Source organism: Coffea arabica, chromosome 6c (assembly GCF_036785885.1).
Source record: "Coffea arabica cultivar ET-39 chromosome 6c, Coffea Arabica ET-39 HiFi, whole genome shotgun sequence".
Lineage (NCBI taxonomy): Eukaryota > Viridiplantae > Streptophyta > Magnoliopsida > Gentianales > Rubiaceae > Coffea > Coffea arabica.
Genome location: NC_092320.1, coordinates 39,603,215 through 39,629,132, shown reverse-complemented (window position 1 = coordinate 39,629,132; position 25,918 = coordinate 39,603,215). Strand labels below are relative to the sequence as shown.

The following is a 25,918-nucleotide window of genomic DNA, read 5'->3' as shown; positions in this document are numbered from 1 at the left end:
AGAAAAATCATCAATAAAATAAAAACTTCACCAAATCACTTCAAACCGAGATGAAAACCAGAAATTTCAGCACTTTAATCACTAATAAGCATAACTCAAGCTTCATTAAGTGCAAGAGGGAATTCACACACCACTCACCTAGTAACCAAGAGAGATAGAGATGTTGGACACCTTAGCTCTTCAAACAAACTTCACTAAACTACCTACTAGCACCCAAGGAAGGAATTTTATGGAGTAAAAACTAATTTAGGCAAGTAGTTTGGATGATTTGAGCTAGGAATTTGCCAAGATGTTGAAGAGTTTTGTCTTTCTTCTTGCTAGAGAGGGCCGGCCATCCAAAGGTAAGAAATGGTGATTTTTGGGCAATTTTTAAGATATTTAACCTTTGGTCAAAAAAAGTCAAAAATTGGAATAGTAAATCTTAAAGTAAAACCAATAAGAGGGTGACACTTGTCACCTCATTAATGCAATCTTATCACTTCTTTTTCCTCTCACATCAATCAAATCTCACTCTCTACTTATCTCTTAACACCCGATAAATTTTACACAGTATCCGAAACTTAACCTTATTGGCCGAATTTTTCCGAACTTTTCGCACTAGTGGGTCCCACGTCCATTATACACTCTTAATTTTCCAAAAACTCTCCAATACTAGAAAAACCATCTAAAAACTATAATTACTCATAAAAATTCCTCAGGAAAATTTCCTAAGCCAGGAAATGCAGAAAACATGCTATTAAAGGAAAAAAAAACCCTCGGAAAAGATTAGGGTTTTTTTACGGGTTCTCAAACTCTTTTTTTTCGGGGCGTCACAAGCCAATCATCAAACACAACCACTACAAGTTCAATAACACAAGCTTAGAGCTAACTAAAATGTTTAGCATGAAACCCTAATTAGGGTTCATATGGCCAAACATCAAGCCCCAAATTTCACCAAATCAATCCATAAAAACAAGTGGGAAACATAAAAGGCACCATAATCAATCACAACTAACATCCTTGACCACAATAACCGCTAGTTCATGAATCATCAACCAATTTAAACCTTCAACTAGACTTTCTTACCTCAAGATAACGTATGTATGGTGGCTAATGACCTTAAGCCAACTCCAAGGTGGATTCTTTATGCCTCAAGATGAAGATTTATGGAAGAATTTTGGTTGAACTTTGTAAACTTTCCCTTGGTTTTTCTTCTTCTCCCTCACGGCTCACTCTCTCTCTCACTCTCTTGTTTTGCTTTGTTTTGTCTTACTAATGACTTGGTCATGACTCTTGTGACTAATATGTGGTGCAAGACCACTTAGGAAAGATATTTCTTATGGCTAACCAATCACACAAAAGTACTTTATTTGCTTCTTAGCCCTTACACTTCAACTTAGCTTTTGTTCCACTCTTGCCCTTAAACCTTTCCTTTCCTATCAATGTACTCCATAGGTTGTAAACGTAATCTAGTCCCAACTAATTAAACTTCCTAGTTTCTCCACTAATCACCCTACCAACTTAATCACCTATACTTAACCATGTATTAACATACACAAATGCAATTAATGCACACACTTTATACCATGGATGAAATTAGAGGTCAAAACCCAACTTAGGGTTTTGGAAGGTTCCGATTAGGGTTTTGTCAAAAACGAATATGGAAGGAAATCAAATAAATCTTAAAACTTCCTTTGCAACATAAATAAACCCTCATTCACATATTAACAAAATTAAGGACGAACCAGGGTCTCACAACACTCATCCTTATTGGACCCAGATTCGCAAGGCCAAAAAAGAGTGGACTGATAGAATGAATTCATCAGAATTCCAAGATTCTCAGATGCCTGATAATTTTGCACAACACCCAGAATCCTCTAATACAAAAAGATCAGTTCCCAAATATCGACCAGAATGGCAAAGCATTGAAAACAAAAGGAAAAATAAAAGGAGCCATGATAATTGGATTGAACAAATGAATATCACTAATCCAGATTCTACTCCATTTGACACCCCTGATGAAGATTGGACCATTTGAACACATAAGGACCCATATGTTTGTTATATGGCCTACATGTTTGAAAGGCCATATTACTATTTTAAAAGTCATTTACCCTTTGGAGTTTGTAAGCGTTGTCTTTTGAAGATCTCAAGAGAGAAGATGACGTTTGAGAGTTTGAAAAATTAAGTTGTCCTTTGGAGTCTGTAAAAAGTTGTCCTTTGTAAGTTTGAAGAGTTAAGATATCCTTCAGGATATCGAAGAGTCACTTTGTAATCTATAAATAGATGAATCTTGTGACAGCCCCACCTTCCCCTAAGGCGAACCAAAGAGGTTAGCGGACTGCCTGGCCAGCTCTCGCCAGGACTAACGGTGCAGTATAAAGCGATCTATCACGTTCTGAAACTTATAAGGCGCGCAAACAAGGCAAAAGGGCAAAATAACCCAAAATAAAAGAAATGAAATCCAGAGTCGGCCATGAATAGTAACCGACCCGTCCGAAACCCAACCAAACATCGAAATACACATACAACATAACATTAACCATTTACAAGCCACAATGGCATTTAAAAGTGATACAAAAGTCACTACATATGTGGGTTGCCAAAACAAAAGTGAAAACGGCCCTAATGATACATTTAGGGTCCCATTTTATATACAATACAAAAGAGGCATTCATCTAGTTCATTCGGCAACCATTTAACAAAATTCATTCCAAAAGAGTCATATTCCTGTAAGGAAAACAAAAGAAACGGGGTGAGCTAAGTGCCCAGTGAGAATACAACCACCATAGCAACTAAGATCACATAAGCATAACCGTTCAGTTCAAGTATGCAAATAAGAAGTAAATCAAATCAGTGAAAGGATACGGACGGCTCTCAAGAGCCCATTTCCTCGCTTATATTCTTGATCCAACCTCATTGACCCTCCGTCAATGTTAAAAGTACCAAACCGTAGACCTCACTTTACTTCCATTCCTTCCACCCAACATACCCCAACCGGGCCCGCACTCCAATCAGTAACTTTTGGTAATACTCGAGTATACCGGAACCAAAGGTCTCATTACCACAAGATTCCACAGTACAGTCCCCGAGGTATGTCAATTTTCACGACCAAGCCCTCGCCGGCTCGATTCAATTGACTACCTACGGGGTTGAGCTCGGTAATGCAGTAAGGCCGTTGGATATTCGTCCAAACGACACCAAATCAATTGTCCATGAGTGAAATTCAATATTTCATATAGCAAGTGCAGTATTTCAGTATAACGGTAAACAGTCAAGAATGGAATCACAAGGGGTGGGGGCGGTCAAGTACACCCTCACCTTGATCAATTTCAATAACCAAATAAGCCTTCAAGGCATCACATTCACACATAACAAAGCCACATTGTAACAATTTAAGTGAGTAGTATACTCACCAATCACGTAGGTGATATTTCATGCACCAACGTTAAAAAGGTCGCCGTGAACCCTCGTCACGTCCTAGAACACGTAAACAAAGACCATGAGACTCGATAACGAGTCATAAAGCAATACCAATCACAACCCCAATAGGGTTTCATATACATTTTAAGCATAAAAGCAAACCAGAAAATCAGGAAATGTAACTCATTTGTTCCAACAACAAAAAACAGTTTTGACCTCCTAATGCGGTAATGGCACAAAATGCGCTACGCTTATCGGATTAGGATATAAGACCCACCGTTTCGAAGCTAAGAACCAGGGATACAACAATGTAGAAGGCCACTCAGTCCAAATCCTAGCATAACTAGGTCAAAAATGCAGAATACCAAACCAGAACCGTAATTGCAGGTTCACAAATCACACAAGGCTGTAATTGGTCTAACTCAGTCTATACAGGTCCAAATGCCGAAATTCCAAAGGCATATGATAGCTAAGACATCCAGCTACATTTCATCAGAAGACACTAACATCAAAATCCACACCAATTCCAGTCAAAACAGTCAATTACAAGTGCAGTTTTCACATTCTGAGCAACCCAGATCAGCAATAGTAAAATCGACATATCTCACTCTACACTAGTCCAAATGACCTGAAATTTTACAGGCACCTCAAACACATCAATACCTACAACTTTCATGTTTTGAGAAAAGACCAATTCGGCCTCTAACCCTATGATCCAAAACCGGACAGAAAAGGGGGTTGAAAAACCCTAACTTTTCTCATTTCACTCCAAACCCAAAATTGGTTGCATTTATCACTAATTCACACCTACTAGAATCTTTATAGACTATTGCCAATCATCAAAGATAGCCACAACATCACATTCATATTAAACCAGAAAATTCCTCAAAAAAATAAAAACTTCACCAAATCAACTCAAACCAAGAAATAAATCACATAATCCACCACTTTGGCTCCCATTAGGCACAATTTAAACATCATTAAGTATAGGAGGAAGTTTAACCTTCACTTACCTAGTAAACAAGAGAGAGGGAGTTGTAGGACACCTTAGCTCTCCAAGAAAACTTCACTAATCAACTTACTAGCACCTAATGGAGGGATAATATGGAGTAGAAACTAATTTAGGTAAGTGGTTTGGATGATTTGTGCTAGTTGGGAGCTTGAAAATTGAAGAAATCCTCTTCCTTCTTGAGCTTAAGAGAGCCGGCCATGGAGGAGTAAAAATGAGTGAATTTTGAGCAATTTTTAAAATATTTAACCTTTTGGTCAAAAAAGCCAAAAATTGGAATAGTAACTCTTAAATCCTATCCAATGATACCATGGCACTTGGCACCTCATTAATGCATTCCTATCCTTTCTTTTCTCTCTCACATCAATCATTTCACACACTCTACTTATCTCTTAACACCCGATAAATTTTACACAGTATCCGGAATTTAACCTAATTGGCCGAATTTTTCCGAACTTTTCGCACTAGTGGGTCCCACGTCCAATATATATTCTTAATTTTCTAAAAATTCTCCAATACTAGAAAAATCATCTAAAAACTATAATTACTCATAAAATTCACCAGGAAAATATTCCTAAGCCTGAAGATGCAGAAAACATGCAATTAAGGGGAAAAACCCTAGGAAAAATATTAGGGAAATACGGGTTGTCACAAATCTTGTCATCCGAAAGGATCATCTAGATTTGAAGGGAATAAAAGATTAAAAATATTTTATACATGAGAAGCTAAAGTCTTTCGTTTTCTCCCAAGGGAAGGCCGAGATCCTTATAGTTGCGTGTTGCTTAGTTTATCATAGCCCTGTTATAATTTGCTCTTGTGATAAAAGTCCCTTGAACTTTTAAAGGCCCAATGGAGAGAGGCTGTTGTGTGTTCGGGAATACTTTCAAGGAGCACGTTACAACTCTGATATGGGATACTAAGTAGGCACTCTGGTATTTGGTATCAGAGCCATAGACCATTGGGAGAAAACTAAAATTACTACTTATAACCTTTGTTAAGCAGCCAAATACCAGAGTGCCTGCTTAGAATCCCATGTCCGAGTTGTAACATGCTCTTTGAAAGTATTCCCGAACACACAACAGCCTCTCTCCATTGGGCCTTCAAAAGTTCAAGGGACTTTTATCACAAGAGCAGAATATAACTGAGTTATGATAATCTAAGCAACACGCAGCTACAAGGATCTTGGCCTTCCATTGGGAGAAAAGTAAACCGTTTAGCCTGTCATGTATATAAAACACTCTTAGATTTTATTGAATCAAATTCTAGATGATCCTTTCATATGACAATGTTCATCTATTTATAGATTACAAAGTGACTCTTTGATATCCCAAAGGATATCTTGACTCTTCAAACTTACAAAGGACAACTTGACTCTTCAAACTTACAAAGGACAATTTGACTCTTCGATATCTTGAAGGACAACTGTTTACAGACTCCAAAGGACAACTTGACTTCTCAAATCCTCAAAGGGTAAATAACTTTTAAAATAGTAATTTGGCCTTTCAAACATGTAGGCCACAAACATATGGGTCCTGGTAGGTCCTTATGTCTTTAAATGGTCCAATCTTCATCAGGGGTGTCAGAAGGAGTAGAATCTGGATCAGTGATATTCATTTGTTCAATCCAATCATCATGGCTCCTTTTATTTTTCTTTTTGTTTTCAATGCTTTTCCACTCTGGTCGATATTTGGGAATCGATCTTTCTGTGTGAGAAGATTCTGGTTGTTGTGTGAAATTATCAGGCATACGAGAATCTTGGATTTCTGATGAATTCATTTTATCAGTCCATTCTTTTTTGGCCTTGCGAATCTGGGTCTCATAAGGATGAGTGTTTTGATAATTCCATGATCCATAAGGTCCTGGCCAAATCTCAGGAGGAATGCATCTGTTTTCTTGGAATATATATCTCTGAGCTTCTCCATATTCAACTTCTCGATCTGAAATAGTATGAGACAATTCCCTGTAAATAATTGCGTTGGATAAGGCTTGGATCTGGTTATTGATGAGATGACAGGGGCGATGAAAATGGATGAGAATATGATTGGGATTTGTGTTAAACAAATCTTTCCATAAAGACAAAGGTTTAAACCATTGAAGAAATTTTTGAAGGTTTTGAACCAATGGTCTATTTAAAAAGGGACTCTGAAATTAACAAAATTAAGGACGAACCCGGGTCTCACAACCTCCCCCTCTTACGACAATTTCGTCCTCGAAATTATTACCTTAATTCCCGAACAGAGCGGGGTACTTTTTCTGCATGTCATCTTCCACCTCCCAGGTGGCCTCCTCCACATCATGATTTTGCCCTAAGATCTTCACCAAAGGTATCTGCTTATTCCTTAACTCCTTCACCTTTCGATCCAAAATTTGTACCAGTTGCTCTTCATAGGTGAAGGTCTCATCTAACTCGACGTCCTCTGTGTGTAGGATGTGTGCGGGATCTGGATGATACTTCTTCAATAACGAGACGTGAAAGACATTGTGAATTCGGGACATACTAGCTGGTAACTCCAACTGATACGCCACTGTCTCGACGCGCTGTTGAATCTTATACGGTCCTATATATCGAGGCTTCAACTTCTTCCCCTTCTTAGCCGTAATCGTTTCTCGGAGTGGTGTTACCTTGAGAAATACCATGTCTCCCTCTTCGAACTCCAGATCCTTTCTTCGGAGATCGGCATAACTTTTCTGCCGACTCTGAGCCGTCTGTATTCTCTGGCGAATAATTTTAACTTTCTCTATTGCTTCTTCGATCCATGGCACCGTAGTCGAATCCAAGACCTTTCTTTCGCCAATTTCATCCCAAAAGATCGGGGAGTGACACTTACGTCCATATAGCGCTTCATACGGTGCCATCTGTATGGAGGAGTGGTAACTATTATTGTACGCGAATTCTATTAATGTGAGGTGTTGGCTCCAATTTCCCCCAAAATCCATTACACATGATCGGAGCATATCCTCAAGAGTTTGTATCGTTCGCTCCGATTGCCCATCTGTTTGAGGATGGTAGGCTGTACTTTGCTTGAGTTTAGAGCCTAAAGCCTTTTGAATCATTTGCCAGAACCGTGATACGAATCGTGGATCTCGATCCGAAACTATGCTCACAGATACGCCATGTAATTGTATAATTTCGTCCATATACAGTTGAGCTAGTTTCTCTAGGGTGTACTTCATGTTCACAGTTAGGAAATGAGCTGATTTGGTCAAGAGGTCTACAATTATCCAAATGGCATCATGCCCCTTTTGTGTTCGCAGTAAACCGGATACGAAATCCATAGTAATGTGCTCCCATTTCCACTCCGGTACTTCTAACGGTTGGAGTAAAGCTGAGGGTTTTTGGTGCTCAGCCTTTATTTGCTAACAGGTTAGACATGTTTGCACAAACTGAGCGATTTCCTTTTTCATGCCATCCCACCAGTATAAACTCTTCAAATCATGGTACATCTTCGTCGTACTAGGATGTACTATGTACCGCGAGTGGTGAGCTTCTTCCAACAGCTCTTTCTTGATATCTGTATCTTGCGGTATAACCAATCAATTTCTATATCTTAACATCTCATCCGAATCCACATTAAAATCAGGTACCATCCCTTTCTTGACTTTTTCCTTCCACTTTTGTACTTGGGGGTCCTCCTTCTGAGCCTCATTTATCTTAGGCAATAGCGTGGAAGTCACCGTAATATTGCTAAACAGCACTTTGTGTGACTTGAGTTGAGGATTCCATTTCCCAACTTCTTCTAGTAGCTCCCACTCTTTTACCTGTAGACTTGAAACCTGGGCTTTCCGGCTGAGGGCATCAGCTACTACATTAGCCTTACCGGGATGGTATTTAATGGTGCAGTCATAGTCCTCTAAGAATTCTATCCACCTACGCTGCCTCAAATTTAGCTCTTTCTGCGAAAATAAATACTTGAGACTCTTATGGTCGGTGACAACCTCAAAGGTTACCCCATATAAATAATGTCGCCACTTCTGAAGAGCAAATACCACCGCTGTGACGCCCCGAAAAAAATGAGTTTGAGAACCCGGAAATTTTCTAATTTTCTAGGGTTTATTTTTTTTAATCGCCCGCCTTTTCTACATTTTCTTGATTAGAAAAATTCCCCAGATAAAGTTTTGAGCAAAAATAGTTTTAAAATGATTTTTCTAGTATCGGTTAGTTTTTGAGAAATTAAAAGCGTATTTTGGACGTGGGACCCGCTAGTGCGGTAAATGCATTATATTTTTGACAACTTGTAGGAATTTTGTATTGAGTGATATTATTTTACAAGGTGTTAAGATATTTGTCTTGGAGAGACAAGAAGATAATCTCAAGCTTAAAGGGTGACAAGTGTCACCTTGTTATTGAAGGTTGGACTTTGACATTTGACCATCTTACTACCTTTACCAAATAAGTACCAAATTGATCCAAAATTACCTTCATTCTTCATCATCTTGGCTGAGCTTCACAAGGAGAAAAGAAAGGAAAGCTTTCATCTTACTTCTTCATTTCTTGCTCCAATCAAACAATTTAACCAATTAAACTTGGATTTCCTCCATAAAACCTCTTAGTTTAGTGGTATTAAGGTTGGTTGTGAAGTGGTTTGGAAGACCAAGGTGCTAAGTTGCTTCCTTTCTTGAGTTGCTAAGGTGAGTTGTGAGGAACCACTCTCCTTCCTTAGTTGATGCTTAAATCATGATTAGTGGTGGTGTGAGATGCAAGTTTATGGATTATTTCTTGATTTGTGGTTGAAATGATGAAGTTTTATTATTTTTGGGGATTTTCCTGTTTTAAAATAAGCATGATTGTGTAGCTATATATGATGATTGGAAATAGTATATAATGATTCTAGAAGGTGGAAAAAGTGGAAGATTGCAAGTAATTTCTGGTTTGGATGAAATTTCAGAAAACTAGGGTTCTTGAGGGGGGCATTCTGTCCGAAATTTTAGGTCCTAGTTAGAGGCCGAATTGGCCTTGGCTTAAAACATGAAAGTTGTAGGGAATGACATTTTGGAGGTGGCTAAAAAATTTCAGGTCAATCGGAGTAGTGTAGAATGAGAAAAGTCGAAATTACTATTGCTGTTCTGTTTTACCCGAAATTGGGATTTGCGACTGTAATTGGTTGTTTTGGCTGGAATTGCTTCCGTATTGGATGTTGAGGCCTTCTGATGAAATTTAGCCCTATTTCTTAGCTTTCAGCTGGTTTTGGAATTTCTGGATTTGGACTTGGAGAGCCTGAGTTATGATGTTTCCGCTAGAATGCGTTCTGTGAATCTATTTTTGTGATTCTGGTGTAGTATCTTGCATTTTTGACCTGGTTACACTCGAAACTGGGTTGATTGACCTTCTGTAATATTGTACCGCTATCTCTTAGCTTCGAAACGGTGGGTCTTGGACCTTCATCCGACAATCATACCGCCTTTGGTACCATTACCGCAAAATGACGTCAAAGCTATTTTTCTGGTTTTGAGCTTAACTTTCATTTCCGAACTTTTCCCTAGCTTGACTTGTACGAGTACTACTTGGAGCTTGCTAAATGGCTATTGGATGAACTTGTTATTGTGTGTGTACCTTTGGGACTGGCTGAGGAAATAATGAAGCCATGATGGCTGGAAAAGTAAGCAAATTTAGGGGAAGTGTTGTCCGAACTTTTAAAGGACTTGTTTGCATTGAGTTTGTGATCTAAGACTTGGATTTGAGCAAGGCAATGATATATGATGGATGGTTGCTGAGCCATGGAGGTGAGTGACCTCAAACTATTTCTGAAGTTATTTATGAACCGTTTCCCGCATTATTTACTTTTGAGCTGATTCCAAAGTTACCTTCGTACCGTTTTCTTGCATTATTTACCTTTAAACTGTTTCCAAAGTTACTTTTGAACTGTTTTCTTGCATATCATGCGTGCTTGCATGTGAGTGTTCCTTATTTGTTATATTTTCTTGACTTCATGACTTGTATTATTGATTGATAACGTGTCAAGTGCTTTGAATGATTTCCAAAACGAGCTTTCTAGGTGAGTGTGTACTTTATCGCACTCGACCTAAATAACTGTGCAATTTTCAAGGATTTAATTATTGAAATGCTAGTTGCGCATGAATGTAAGCCGTTTGGCTGAATTGGCCACTGCCCTTTGTTACCGATCGACTCGAGCCAGAAGCGGACTCGGTCGGGCGATATGGTGACCCTGGGTGAATTTGGTATACTCGAGTATTACCTTGTAGTCCGGCTACGTCCGGATGGGTGGAGTCCGGCCAATGGTCGGATGGGTGGAGTCCGGTCTGTGAGAACCCGTAAAACCCTAATAAATTTTCCTAGGGTTAAACCCTTTAATGGCATGTTTTCTGCGTTTTCTGGCTTAGGAATAGTTTCTTGGTGGGTTTTATGAGCAGTTATAGTTTTTAGATGATTTTTCTAGTATTGGAGAGTTTTTGAAAAATTAAGAATATATATTGGACGTGGGACCCACTAGTGCGAAAAGTTCGAAAAAATTCGGCCAATAAGGTTAAGTTTCGGATACTGTGTGAAATTTATCGGGTATTAAGAGATAAGTAGAGAGTGGGATTTGATTGATGGGAGAGGAAAAAGAAAGATAAGAATGCATTTAAGAGATGACAAGTGTCACTCTCTTATTGGTTATACTTTATGATTTACTATTCATGTTTTTGACTTTTGACCAAAATGGTTAAATATCTTAAAAATTGCTCAAAAATTACCATTTCTTACCTCCTCCATAGCCGGCCCTCTCTCTTGCCAAGAAGGAAGAAAACTTCTTCAAACTTCAAGCTTTCAACTAGCTCAAATCATCCAAACCAATTGCCTAAACTAGTTTCTACTCCATACAACCTTTCCATTTGGTGTTAGTGGTGAGTTTGGTGAAGTTTTTGGAAGAGCTAAGGTGGTCTACAACTCCTCTTCTCTTGTATACTAGGTAAGTGATGATTGAACATACTCCTACACCTAATGATGCTTAAGTTATGCTTAGTAGTGGCTAAAGTGATGATATTTGTGATTTATTTCTTGATTTGAAGTGATTTGGTGAAGTTTTTATATTTTTTGAGGAATTTTCTGGTTTAATATGAATGTGATGTTGTGGTCATCTATGATGGTTGATAATGAGGGGGAATGACTCTAGTAGGTGTGAATTAGTGATAATTGCAACCAATTTTGGGTTTGGATTGAATTGTGGAAAGTTAGGGTTTTATCACCCCTTATTCTGTCCGGTTTTGGATCATAGGGTTAGAGGCCGAATTGGATTTTTCTTAAAACATGAAAGTTGTAGGTATTGATGTGTTTGAGGTGCCTGTAAAATTTCAGGGCATTTGGATTAGTGTAGAGTGAGATATGTCAATTTTACTGTGGCTGTTCTGGGTTGATCAGGATGGCAAAACTGCGTTTGTATTTGGCTGTTTCGACTGGAATTACTTTGGATTTGGATGTTAGTGTCTTCTGATGAAATATAGAGGAATGTTTTAGCTACCATATGCCTTTGGAATCAATGCATTTGGACTTTTATAGACTGAGTTGGACTCATTACAGCATTATGTGATTTGCAAACCTGTTTTGGTAATTCTGGTTTCGTATTTTGCATATTTGACCTAGTTGTGCTAGGATTTGGACTGAGTGGCCTTCTACATTGTTGTGTCCCTATTTCTTAGCTTCGAAACGGTGGGTCTTACACCCCCATCCGATAACCGTAGTGAATTTGGTGCCATTACCGCATATTGAGGTCAAATACGGTTTGTGATCCTGTTTTGCGATTCTGGTATAGTGTCTTGCATTTTTGACCTTGTTACATTCAAAATTGGACAAAGTTTCCTTCTTCAACATTGTAGCCCCTTAAGTCCTGGATATTCCTATAAATTTCAGGTTAAACAGATTAGTATATCCTGAGCTATAAACGAAATACTCAGACCTGTTTTGACCGTCAAATTCTGTTACGTTTTTGGAAAGTTTCTGACCGTGACTTTTTCGATTTTGATGGAGTACGATTTGGGTGTCAACTCTGTCATAATAAATGTAGATCTTGGCCACAGCTTCGAAACGCTATAAAGTGCGTCAAAATCCGAGTCCCGTAGCTCTAGTTATGATCGAAATAAGAATTCATGTCAGGACTGTTCTTATATCCGGACAGTTTACGACTGGAACTTTGGCTTCACATTTGACTGGGTTACAAGCTGTTTGGGCTCGTGACCAAAACACCAAACTTATAGCCCTATATCAGAGCTTTCTAACGCCCTTGGAATTTCATGAATCGGATTTATAAAACCTGAGATATAGCCGAGCAAACAAGGCCTGCCCGTGAAAATGACCATTTTCTGGTCAGATCTGTTTTGGTCCTGATGACCAATTTCCGTTCTGGATTTGGATTGCCGACCTTCATGAAAGTTGTTCCATTTGGAATGAACCATCTAACTGCCAATTTTCAGCTCTTTTGACCATGTGTAGCATAGAAAACAGTTTGCACTCAAAACTGACCATTTGTGCATTGGCCAGATTTCGTAAGTGATTGTGTTTGGTTCATTTGGGACTGAAGCCTCCAGTTTCAGTTCTGGATGTCTTCATAACAGTTGTTGTTCATCCTTTAAGCTTCGATATGGCATCTCATACGCCTTAATCCGATATTCGTAGCTCAACTTATGAGTAAACTAGAAATGAGTGTCAAATCTGCCGTTTCCGCTAACGGCCGTTTCCGTTTCCGTCCGTCATATTTATGTGCGCGCGTGTCGTTTTTGCCGTTTTACTTGTTTTAGGCACGATAGTAGCTGTTTACGATATTATGTGACACAATCTTCTATTTCAGACGGTGGTGAGCTGGGCGGAACTGGTGGGGCCCACTACTAGCTGTTCATTTCGATCCGACTTCGTACTTTTGCTATTTCAGTTTCTGTGTAAGTATTCAGGCCAGTTTGGTGTGTTTTCTTTGCTATGTGTTTGAGATATGTGAAAAGGGTACTTAGGCGAGGGTGTACTTTATCGCACTCGACCTAAACCCTAATTTGAATGTATAATTGTACTTGGCATATGTATATGAACCTTTTGGAACCAAAACCCTTGAGCTTGTGGCTCGGGGCGACTTTCGAGTAAAGTTTGTGAAGTTTGCAAAGTTTGTGAGTTCGTGGGCCCGATCTAAGACCTGTATGGACTATTCGAGCCAGTTAGGGCTTGGTCGAAGTCAGTCCAACTTAGTCTGAGGTCACCAAGTTTGTAGGTTCGTGTTATGAACCAATTTTGTGAATCCGGTTCACCGAGAAGGTGACCAAGTTTGTGACCCGAGCTTGTGACTCAAGCTCAAGTTTGTGATTTCGTTCGCCCGGGCAAGTTTGTGAGGTGACTGGCCAGTGAGGGTGATAAGGTGTCGGTGGGTGTACAAGTGAAGTTCTACGGACCATTGAGTGTGGTCGACGGAGTGTCGGCAGGAGATCACGCATGGCATATGAATTGGCTTTGGAGCCACCTGTATCCTTATTATGTGATGTTACTTTTCTGCTTTTGCTTTACTCTTACTGTGTAACTGTTGTTACGTGAAATTTATGCTTTTGCCCCTGTTTACTTACTAAGCATATAGCTTACCCCCTTTCTTTTGTTTTCCTTAGCAGGGGCCGACGCGGGGACTTTTGGCTCGTACACTAGTATAGTTAGATTGGCTTGTAATAGTTGAACAGTTAGAATGTTTGTTTTTTTTGTTTTGGTGGTTTGCATAAGAACCCTTCTTAGGGTCTATCTTCTGCTGGTTGTGGTTATAGTGTATTAGAGTGGTTTGACTCGAGGCTTTTGAAGATGTAAATATAACTTTTGGGATTATATGTGAGAGCCCGTAAAACCCTAATTATTTTCCTAGGGTTTATTTCCCCTTGATTGCATGTTTTCTGCATTTTCTGGCTTAGAAATATTTTTCTTAGTGGATTTTATGAGCAATTATAGTTTAAAGATGATTTTTCTAGCATTGGAGAAATTTTAGAAAATTAAGAATAAATATTGGACGTGGGACCCACTACTGCGATAAGTTCGGAAAAATTCGGCCAATAAGGTTAAGTTTCGGATACTGTTAAAAGTTTATCGGGTATTAAGAGATAAGTAGTGTGTGTGAAGTGATTGATGTGAGAGAGAAAAGAATGATAAGGATGCATTTAATAGAGTGACACTTGTCACCTTCTTATTGGTTGAACTTTTAAGAAATACTATTCACAATTTTGACTTTCTTGACCAAAGGTTAAATATCTCAAAAAATTCACAAAATTTCCTCATTTTTCTTTCCCTTTGGCCGGCTCTCTCTCTCACTCTTGCAAGAAGGAGAACTTCTTCAATCTTCAAGTTTCTACTAGCAAATCATCTCAATCAAGCCCATAAACAAGATTTCACTCCATAAAAACTTTCCTTCTAGTGCTAGCAAGTTGTTTGGTGAACTTTGTTTGAAGGACTAAGGTGCTCCACATCTTCCTCTCTCTTGTTTCTTGGTAAGTGAAGCTTGAAACACCCTACTACACCTAATGATGCTTATTTTGTGCTTAATGGGGGCATGAGAGAAGGAATATATGATTTGTTTCTTGATTTGGTTTGTTTTGGTGAAGTTTTCCATTTTATGATGATTTTTCTGGTTTAATTGGATTATGATGGTGTGGTTGTTTGTAATGATTGGCAATGGACTCTAATGGCTCTAGTGGATGTGAAATGTGGATAAATGCAACCAATTTTGGATTTGGTGTGAAATTTGAAAAGTTAGGGTTCTTGAACCCCCAATTCTGTCCGGTTTTTGATCACTGGGTTAGAGGCCGAATTAGACTTTACTCAAAACATGAAAGTTGTAGGTATTGAGGTGTTTGAGGTGCCTGTAAAATTTCAGGGCATTTGGATGAGTGTAGGGTGAGTTGTGACGAAATTACTGTAGCTGTTCTGTTTTGGACAGAGTGCGAAAATTGCGATAGTAATTGGCCATTTTGACTGGAATTGGCTTGGATTTTGAAGTTGGTGTCTTCTGATGAAATGTAGCTGAATGTCGTAGCTAACATATGCCTTTGGAATTTCGGCATTTGGACTTGTATGGACTGAGATATACCGATTACAGTTTTCTGCGTTTTGTAAACCTGTTTTGGGAATTCTGGTATAGTATTTCGTGTATTTGACCTAGTTGTGTTAGGAACTGGATTGAGTGGTCTTCTATATTATTGTACCCCTGTTTCATAGCTTCGAAACGGTGGGTCTTACACCCCCATTCGATAAACGTAGAGAATTTTACACCATTACCGCATAATAAGGGCAGAACAGTTTTCTATTTGGGACCAAGACTAAGGCCATTTTCCAATTTCTGGTTTGCTATCATGCTTACTTATGCATGTGAAACCCTTTTTGGGTTATGTTTGGCATTGGTATATGGCTCGGTATCGAGTCTCATTGTATGTGTTACATGTTCTAGGGCGTGAAGGTAGTGCACGACGGCTTGGTGATCGTGGTACATGAAATACCACTTACTTGCTTGGTGAGTATACTACTCACTTACTTGTTATAATGTGGCTTTGTGCTATGTGTATTTGATGCCTTGAAGGCTTACTTGGTTATTGGAAATGATTGAGGTGAGGGTGTACTTGATCGCCCTCACCCCTTGTGATTTTATTCATGGCTATTGATTGTGTTTTACTGAAATACTGCACTGGATATATGAGATACTGCATTCCATTCATGGAAACTGATTTGGTGTCGTTGGACGAGTATCCAATGGCTTTACTGCATTTATGAGCTCAACCCCGTATGGTAGTTAATTGGATCGAGCCGGCGAGGGCTTGGTCGTGAAAATTATCATGCCACGGGGACTGTACTGGGGAACTGATACGAACCAAGAGACACCATTGCGAACTATTCGAGTTCCCCTAGGACCCGTAACTCGAGCACGAGCTAAGAAGATGAGGGAGGAACTCCAAGGACTTGTTCATGAGATACAAGGCCAAGAAATTGTTCCCAAGGTCATGGAGGGGCTTGAGCATGAAGGAATGAAAGTCATCCATGTAGTGCACGCCAAAGAGAACCATGTGTGACCCTTCTCTAGTCACATTTGCTGTTTTAGTTAAGTCATTGTAATAAGGGCTTAATGGTCCATAGCCTTGCTTTATTTACCTAAGCGATGATCTCATAAGGTTATTTACCTAAGCAATGACCTCATAAGGTTGTTTACCTAAGGGATGACCTCATAAGGTTTGATCAAGCCCACAATTCTTAGTCTTATGGAAATAGTCAAGCCTACAATTGTTAGTCTTAGTCAAGACCACAACTCTAGACTAGTTCCACATTTAGTTGTTCATCTCTATGTAAGGCTATAAATAGCCCACACTTCCAATGGTTTAGGCATTCAATCAATAAATCAGATTTTGAGAGTTTTCTTGGTTTCTCCAAGGCTTCTTGAATACCTTAGAATTTCTCTAGGTGTTCGTGACTTATCAATCTAGAATCGCACTAGGTTGTGGCGTCTTCTACCATTATACCAAGGTTCGTTAACCACGTGATTAACGGGTTGAGGTCATCCGCTTCAAACTTGGTGTCCTCTTGTCGATCCTGAAGCTAATCTATTACGGGTTTCGTCACAAGGTTGGCGACGTTCGTATCAGTTGGTAATCAGAGCTAATTAAGAGGTATCACGTTATATCCTTTTTTTTTATTTGCTTTTCGAGTCAAGTTGTCGAAAATTCTGTTTTCGTGTTCTAAGTTGCTATCCGCAATTTCCATATTTGTTACTTCGTGTTCTTGCGTTATTTTTCCAGATTTGTTACGACATGAACTTGTGTCTAGTTGTTGTTAATTGCTATGGTTAGCCTTGTTTGGTCCAGCCTTTTTTTTTGTGTCTTATTCTTGATTCTTTGTTTGAGTCTTGTTTCTATCCTGTTATATCCATTCAATTCCAGTCTTTTGTTCTATTTGATCATTCGAGGTTACTGTTCATCCGAAAAAATCAGTTTGTAGCAAGGGTTTTAGAGTCCTATCTAGTTATTACCTTGTGTTCTTGTTTACATACAAAAAAAAAAAAATATAGCTGGCTAACCTTACAAAACTTGATCAAAAATTCCTGCAAATCTGTCTTGATCAAATCGTGAAATCTTGTATTGTTTGGGGAGGAAATCATCTTCAATTTTGTGTTTCTTGAATTCTGGAAATTAACATCTTGAATTCTTGAAAGAATCTTGAAGTTTCTGGGTTTTGGGAACCAAATCTTGGTAAACAACAAGGCAACAAAATTCCAGCTGCCAAAATCCTTGTCTTCACCACAACAATCTTCTTTCTTGACTAAGAACATTTTAGCCACGAAATTTGACTCTTCTTGGCTGATTATAAAACAAAAACAAAGGAAGAAGAAGAACATTCAGCCTATTCAAGTCAAATTTCCCAACCTGTTCAAGTCAAATTTTCCAACCTGTTCAAGTCAAATTTTCCACCCTTGTTCCCAAAAACAACCAAATCAATTCCAATCTTGAACTTGACCTTAGAATTCATGGGAACCAGTAAATAGGAAGACTAATCCTCATTTCCAAAGGATTAAGGAAGAAAAGCCAGCCTTGGGTTTCCAAAACAGTCCTACCGCAACACAAATTCATCTTCCATTCGGATTCCATCTTTGCAACCATTGGGGATTTCTGTCCAATCATTAATTCTGAAAATTTTTGTGCATCATTAGGTCAGTTTTAAGTGTCATTCTGAATCCTCTAAGTGTCCATTTATCTACCAAAACATTGCCCAAAAATGCAGCAACCAGCAGCTCAAAATTCCAGTTTTGGGTAGAGTTTTGTCTAGGATCCTTAAAATTCAACTTTGAGTCATTCTTTGAGTCGTGGTCAGTCCCTTCATCCTTTATTTTTTTTTTCGTTCAAAGTGCTACAATCTTGTGACCCTGGTTGGTAAGTCGATCCACACTAGAAGGAGTTCTAACTTGTTGGAGGAGTTGACCGAGGAGCCTTGAAAATACCTTGGTGAGTTAATTAGAGTGTTTTAAACACTTGAGTGGTACACGAGTGACGAGTGTAAACATGTGAGCTTGTGTGGCGAGGAAAAATATCTTTTGTTTCACTAATTTTTTGCAGGTTTCCTCATACATCATGGCGAATACGAGGCATTTAAAAGCTAGCTTACAACATCTTCTTCTTGATCCTAAGGGAGTCAAAGAAGTAGCATTACGTGGTGTAGATGAACAATTGGATATCGTCAAATCTCAGTTGCATGATTGGTTTTATACTCGTTGTGGTGTCAAAGATAAAACATGCAGCTTGGCCATTGATAAGAGTTGTGAAATCAATCTTGCAAGCGCTATCATGGTTCACAAATTAAATCTTCCAACTATTGATCATCTTCAACCGTATAAGTTGCCGAGTGCTCATGGTGATGTTTGGGTTACTAAGCATACACTTGTACCTATTCAAATTGGCAAGTATGTGGATGAGGTGTTGTGTGATGTAGTCCCAATTCAAATGACACATGTGTTGCTGGGCAAGGCGTGGATGTTGAGGCGAGAAGTTAAATATGATGGACATACTAATAAGTATTCCTTCTTATTTAATGGTCGTCGTTCTGCACTTGTACCACTTATTTATGACCAACTTTGTACTGATCTAGCATACATGAAAAGTGAGCATGAGCATTATAGTATGAAAAAAGAGCTAGATGAGGAAATTGTGACTGATGAGGTAAAATCCGAGGGAGTTGAAAAGGAGAAAGAGGTTGAAAATAATGAGAGGAAAAAGACAGCTATTGAGCATGAGAAAGAGATTGAAACATCCAAAGTATTGACTGAGATTTTAAGTTTCAACAAAAATGAGAGTGAGGGGGTTTATTGCCACCTTAACATTGCTCTGTCTAGTGTTCCTTGTTTTGTGCAGGTTAAACAAAGTGCAATCGCTTTGATCTTACAATGTTCCATCCCAAAGTCACTTGTACAATTTGCGAGTTTCCATGGAGTTTGTCTTCTAGGAGTTAGATCAATTTGGTTCCCATTCATGGAATCGGATGATTTCAACGCTGTTCACGTCTTTGGAGGATCAAACTATGTGTACCCTCAAGACATTAGAATCGACCACGTTCCACGAGTTTACACCAGGAGCGAGGTCTTCAATGGTCACTACAATACCTATGCTCATCTTGTACCTAGTCCACTTGAAGCTCCAACTTCACCAAGTCAGCTTCCATACTTTGCAAGCTTATTCAAGTTTGAGGAGTCTGATTTCATAGGATCTACATCGCATCACTTTGAGGATCCTTACCTCATGATCATAAGCGATCAAGTTGGGCATACATTGAAACTGGTTCGTGAGATTCAAAGTTCAACAAGGTTTACTTTCCAGCTTAGCAAGTGGTTTATGCATTGGATGAAACTTGTGGTAATCATAACAAAATTGACTCGACGGCATGTAACTTTTCTTATCATCATTCATGCTTCAATTTGTGGGCAAATTGCTTTCAAGAGGAGGGGAATGATACGAGTTAAGCTATGCCATTGGATAAGGTTCAAGTCCCACTAGGACTGATTACACGAGTAGGTACGCCTAAACATTGAGCGAAGGATGGACCAAGTTGCTCAACGGGTTAACAAGGGACGCCAACGCGTTGTGTTTGAACCTGGTGACTGGGTGTGGTTACATCTACGCAAGGAAAGGTTCCCAGTCCAAAGGCGCAATAAATTACTTCCCCGAGGAGATGGGCCGTTCCAAGTCATCATGCGCATCAATGACAATGCTTACAAACTGGACCTACCCGGTGAGTACAATGTGAGCGCTACATTCAATGTCTCTGATCTATCTCCTTTTCTTGCAGACGATGAAGCTGATTTGAGGACAAATCCTTTTGAAGAGGAGGGGGATGATACGAACCAAGAGACACCATTGCGAACTATTCGAGTTCCCCTAGGACCCGTAACTCGAGCACGAGCTAAGAAGATGAGGGAGGAACTCCAAGGACTTGTTCATGAGATACAAGGCCAAGAAATTGTTCCCAAGGTCATGGAGGGGCTTGAGCATGAAGGAATGAAAGTCATCCATGTAGTGTACGCCAAAGAGAACCATGTGTGACCGTTCTCTAGTCACATTTGCTGTTTTAGTTAAGTCATTGTAATAAGGGCTTAATGGTCCATAGCCTTGCTTTATTTACCTAAGCGATGATCTCATAAGGTTATTTACCTAAGCAATGACCTCATAAGGTTTTTTACCTAAGGGATGACCTCATAAGGTTTGATCAAGCCTACAATTCTTAGTCTTATGGAAATAGTCAAGCCTACAATTGTTAGTCTTAGTCAAGACCACAACTCTAGACTAGTTCCACATTTAGTTGTTCATCTCTATGTAAGGCTATAAATAGCCCACACTTCCAATGGTTTAGGCATTCAATCAATAAATCAGATTTTGAGAGTTTTCTTGGTTTCTCCAAGGCTTCTTGAATACCTTAGAATTTCTCTAGGTGTTCGTGACTTGTCAATCTAGAATCGCACTAGGTTGTGGCGTCTTCTACCATTATACCAAGGTTCGTTAACCACGTGATTAACGGGTTGAGGTCATCCGCTTCAAACTTGGTGTCCTCTTGTCGATCCTGAAGCTAATCTATTACGGGTTTCGTCACAAGGTTGGCGACGTTCGTATCAGGAACCTTGTGGTAATGAGACCCTTGGTTCCGGTAAACTTGAGTATTACCAAAACTACTGAAATGGAGTGCGGGCCCGGTTGGGGTATGTTGGGTGGAAGGAAGTGGAAGTAAAGTGTGGTCTACGGTTTGGTACTTTTAACATTGACGGAGGGTCAATGAGGTTGGATCAAGATCGCAAGCGTGGAAATGGGCTCTTGAGAGCCGACCGTATCCTTTTACCGTTTTGCTTCATTGCTTATTTGAACACTTTAAATGAAAGTTCATTCTTATATGACTTTGATTGCTTATTGGGTGGTATACCACTGGGCTTTAGCTCATTCTGTGTTATTTGTTTTCCTTACAGGCAAATGAACACTTTTGGAAAGGTTTTGATAGTTGAATGCAAGTTGAGCTCATGTATATGTATTTTTGAATAGCTCCTTGAGGGTGAAAACCCTAAGTACTTTGATTCCACCAATGTTTGGTGTGTAATTGGCTACTTGGATATGTATGAACTAAATGGATACTTTGGTAGGCCGTTTGGCTTGTAAATGTTGATTTCCAATGTATATATATGTTTGGTTGGTGTTTGGATTGATTTCGGAATGACACGACTTTCAAACGGAAAAGGAAAATTTTTGCCGAGGATGAACAGTGGCGAATCCGGCCAGGAATCCGGCCAGAAACTGGCCGGATTGCAGGCCGGATTGCCTGGGGAAAAATGGAACCTGGCCAGTTGCTCTCGGCAGGGTATCCGGCCAGACAATCCGGCCGGATCTTGGCCGGATTGCCGGCCGGATTGTGATGGAAGGAAAAAAAAAAGAGATTTTTGGGGTTTTGCTCTCGGCCCAGTATCCGGCCGAGAATCCGGCCGGAAATCCGGCCAGGTTCTGGCCGGATTCTGGCGGGCATTTTACTATTCATTTCGGCTTCGATTTACGTTTTTTTTTTATTTTGTGATTTTGACTTGTTTGCGCGCAATGGTATGTTCCGGAACGTTATAGATTGACGTAAACTGTACCGTTAGTCCTGGCGAGAGCTGGGCAGGCAGTCCGCTAACCTCTTTGGTTCACCTTAGGGGAAAGTGGGGCTGTCACAGGTGGTATCAGAGCCTAGGTTTGAATTAGCCTGGGTATTATAGAAGTGCTCGATTTGAGGATTCTATTGCTTATGCCTATTAAGTGTAATCATATTATTTCCTCCTTTGCTATAGGATGGATGCGAGTGGTGACCCGAGTGACCGTCCGGCGGGAGATCGTCCTCGTAGCACGTTGCCGCCAATTAAGTATCAACTTAGGCAGAAGGGAGCCATGGTCCGTTGGAGCCCGGCCAGCCGCGTTCGACAGTGTGAGTGTCGTAGCAACTTTGCCTACCCAAATACACTAGTTTTGTCGGTGGCAAAGGAACGCGAGGAGTTTGCTAAGGAAAATACTAAGCTTGAAGCTGCGGTTGCTACATTGGAGGCTGAGGTGGCTCAGGCGAAGGCGACCAATGACAAGCAAGCCGCACATATCATGGAGCTTGAGTATGACGTGAATGAGGCGGAGGACCGAGTTAATGACTTATGTGATCAACTGAGGGATGGTCGCGAGCGTGAGGTCAAGCGAGCTCGCAAAGTGAGGGGTCGTGCTGAGGCGATCCTTAACCTATGCGACGATGGACTCGAGGAGTCTAGCGATGAGGCCTCGTATGCTGGGGCCGAGGCTGGGGAGGAATCTACCCCATCGCCTGGGTCTCAGACCCCGGCAACCGACTAAACTATGATATCTAGGCACCTTTTGGCTAGTGGTGGTTTTTGAATGTACATAGGGATAGGGATAGAGCCTTAGCTAACCGTTTGGGTGTAGGGTTAGCTACGTGTAAATTTCTTTTGATAGGCCTATCCTCGGGAGGATCTTTTGTGTACGTACGTGCTTTGGCCGTACTTGACTGACTGCTTGTATATATGTTTGGCTTGTATATATGTGTGCTTGTGATCTTGTTTGAATTGCATCATTATGTGCTAAGTGAAAGTTTATTTGTTACTTACATGCTTTGTTACTGCTTTGGTTTAGTAATCTTGCCTAGACCAAGTATACCTTATGGAAGGAACACGAAGTGGTCGGGGACGTGGGCGCGGTATTAGGCAACCCACACCGGTTAGGGAAACGGGGGAAGCTTCCACTGGACCAAATCCTGAACCCCAGATAGACCCCAACGTTCAAATAGCTGCTGCTATGCAGCAAATGACCAACCTACTTGCACAAGTAGTGCAACAACAGGGCCAAAACCCAAACCCTAACCCCGGAAACCCTGGCCACCATACTGAGAGCGAAGATAGAGCTCTAGAACGTTTTCAAAAGTTTTCCCCGCCAAAGTTTATTGGGGGACCCGACCCTGATGTGGCTGAGAAATGGCTTGAGAAAATGGTTGATATATTCGCGGCCCTACACTTCCCGGACGAACGGCAGGTCACTTTTGCCGTGTTTCAACTTGAAGGGGCTGCCCGTTCCTGGTGGAACGTAATTAGACAGAAATAGGAGCGAGAGCAGACTCCAAGGACGTGGGTGAACTTCATCCGGGAATTTAATGCCAAGTTTTTCCCTCCTCTAGTCCAGGAGAGGAAGGAGGACGAGTTTATCCGGCTCCGGCAAGGGGCTCAGACGGTGGCGGAGTACGAGAGCCAGTTTACCCGCCTGTCCAAATTCGCGCCTGAACTAATCATGACCGAGCAACGAAGGGTGAGGCGCTTTATTCAGGGCTTGAACGTTGAGATCCAGAAAGACCTCGCGGCGGCTCAAATTACTACTTTTAGCGAGGCAATGGAAAAAGCCCAACGGGTCGAGAGTGCACGGCTTCAGGTCCGAAACTTCCAGGCTAAGAAGCCTGGTTTTCCTGGGAGTACGTCCGGACAAGGTGAGAAGAGCACTCCCTCCAAATTTGGACGAGGCATGGGTGGTGGTCGACAGTCCGGATCAGGCAGAGGGACTCCGTTCAGGGGTGGTCAAGCTGGGCGAGGACCGAAGGGAAACGTTCAGAGTGGCTCGGCTTCTGCACCTCGTGGTCCCTGTGGGCACTGTGGGAAGACAAACCACACCGAGGATAATTGCTGGAGGAAACTGGGTAAATGCCTGCGGTGTGGAAGTGCGGACCATCAGCTGGCTACATGTCCGGTCCTGAAACAAGACGGAAAGGGGAGCCAACTACCGTCGAGGACCAATACTGGAGCGGCCAAGGGAGACGGATCCAAACCAAAAGTGCCAGCTAGGGTATACTCCTTAGAGCCCCATCAGGTCCCAGAGTCTTCCGAGGTGGTGGAAGGTACGATCCCTATTTTCCACCGCTTTGCCAAAGTTTTAATTGATCCTGGTGCCACTCATTCGTTTGTTAACCCTGATTTCATGTGTGGCATCGATATAAAACCTGCTAGTTTACCATATGACTTAGAGGTTAGTACACCTACGGGGAATCAACGTTTGGTGACTAGTATGGTTTATAGGGATTGCGATGTATGGGTAGGTGAAAGGAGATTTTTAGGGGACTTGATTAGCTTATCCATTAAGGGGTACGACGTGATTCTGGGTATGGACTGGTTAGCCAGATATAACGCCCAACTGGACTGTAAAACGAAAATAGTTGAATTTCGCATTCCTGGCGAGGCAACCTTAAGGTTAGATATAAGGGGTAGGTTAGCCTCATCTGCTCTCATTTCGGGCATTCGAGCTAGGAAACTGATAAGTAGAGGGGCGCAAGGATTTTTGGCCTTTCTAATTAATACCCCTACGGATAAGTTAAAAGTAGAAGACGTGGCCATAGTGAGGGAATTTCCGGACGTGTTTCCTGTTGAGTTAGTGGCTTTACCTCCGGAAAGAGAGATAGAATTTTGAATAGATCTTTTACCTGGAACTGCACCTATCTCGAAAACCCCTTACCGAATGGCACCTGCAGAACTTAAAGAGCTTAAGTTGCAATTGCAAGATCTTTTGGAGCGGGGATTCATTCACGAGAGTGAGTCTCCTTGGGGAGCTCCGGTCCTATTTGTGAAGAAAAAGGATGGAACGTTGAGGATGTGCATCGATTACCGGGGGCTGAACAACGTGACCATCAAGAATAAGTATCCACTGCCCCACATCGATGAGTTGTTTGACCAACTGCAAGGAGCAGTGGTCTTCTCGAAGTTGGATCTCCCACAGGGATACTATCAGTTATTGATAAAGAAGGAGGACATCCCGAAAACTGCTTTCAACTCGAGATACGGGCATTATGAGTTCGCCGTTATGCCTTTTGGACTGACCAATGCTCCCGCCGCCTTCATAGACCTAATGCATAGGGTTTTTAAACCTTATCTAGACCGATTTGTCGTGGTATTCATTGACGACATTTTGGTCTACTCTAAGTCACGTGGGGAGCATGAGGAGCATTTGAGAGTAGTATTGCAGACGTTACGGGAACATCAACTGTATGCTAAGTTTAGTAAATGCGAGTTCTGGTTGGAGAAAGTGGCATTTCTAGGGCACGTGATCTCTCATGAAGGTATTGCAGTGGACCCGGCGAAGGTTGAAGCTGTGACCAATTGGAAGAGGCCAGAAACCCCCACGGAGATTCGCAGCTTTCTAGGGCTAGCTGGGTATTACCGAAGGTTCATTAAAGATTTCTCCAAGTTAGCCGGACCATTAACTGACTTGACGAAGAAGCATGGCCAGTTTATCTGGAGCGGCCGATGCGAAACGAGTTTTCAGGAATTAAAGAAAAGATTGACCATGGCTCCGGTACTGGTCTTGCCAAATGGAGTGGACGGGTTTGCAGTATATGCGGACGCGTCGCGAGAGGGATTGGGATGTGTTTTGATGCAGAACCGGAATGTGATAGCTTTCGCCTCTAGGAAATTGAAGCTTCACGAGCAGAACTACCCGACTCACGACCTGGAATTAGCCGCTGTTGTATTTGCTCTGAAAAAGTGGAGGCAT

The 25,918-nt window shown here is 40.9% G+C and overlaps 1 protein-coding gene across 1 annotated transcript in view; it reads right to left on the bottom strand.

Moving 5' to 3' along the window:
• Positions 1-7,945: 7,945 nt before the first annotated feature.
• Positions 7,946-25,918, bottom strand: part of LOC113693474 (uncharacterized) — a 31,554-nt gene continuing 13,581 nt past the window's right edge. Inside the window, exon 3 of the mRNA XM_072053615.1 lies at positions 7,946-8,305. Coding sequence (XP_071909716.1) covers positions 7,946-8,305 — 360 coding nt within the window. The remainder of the gene's footprint in view (positions 8,306-25,918) is intronic.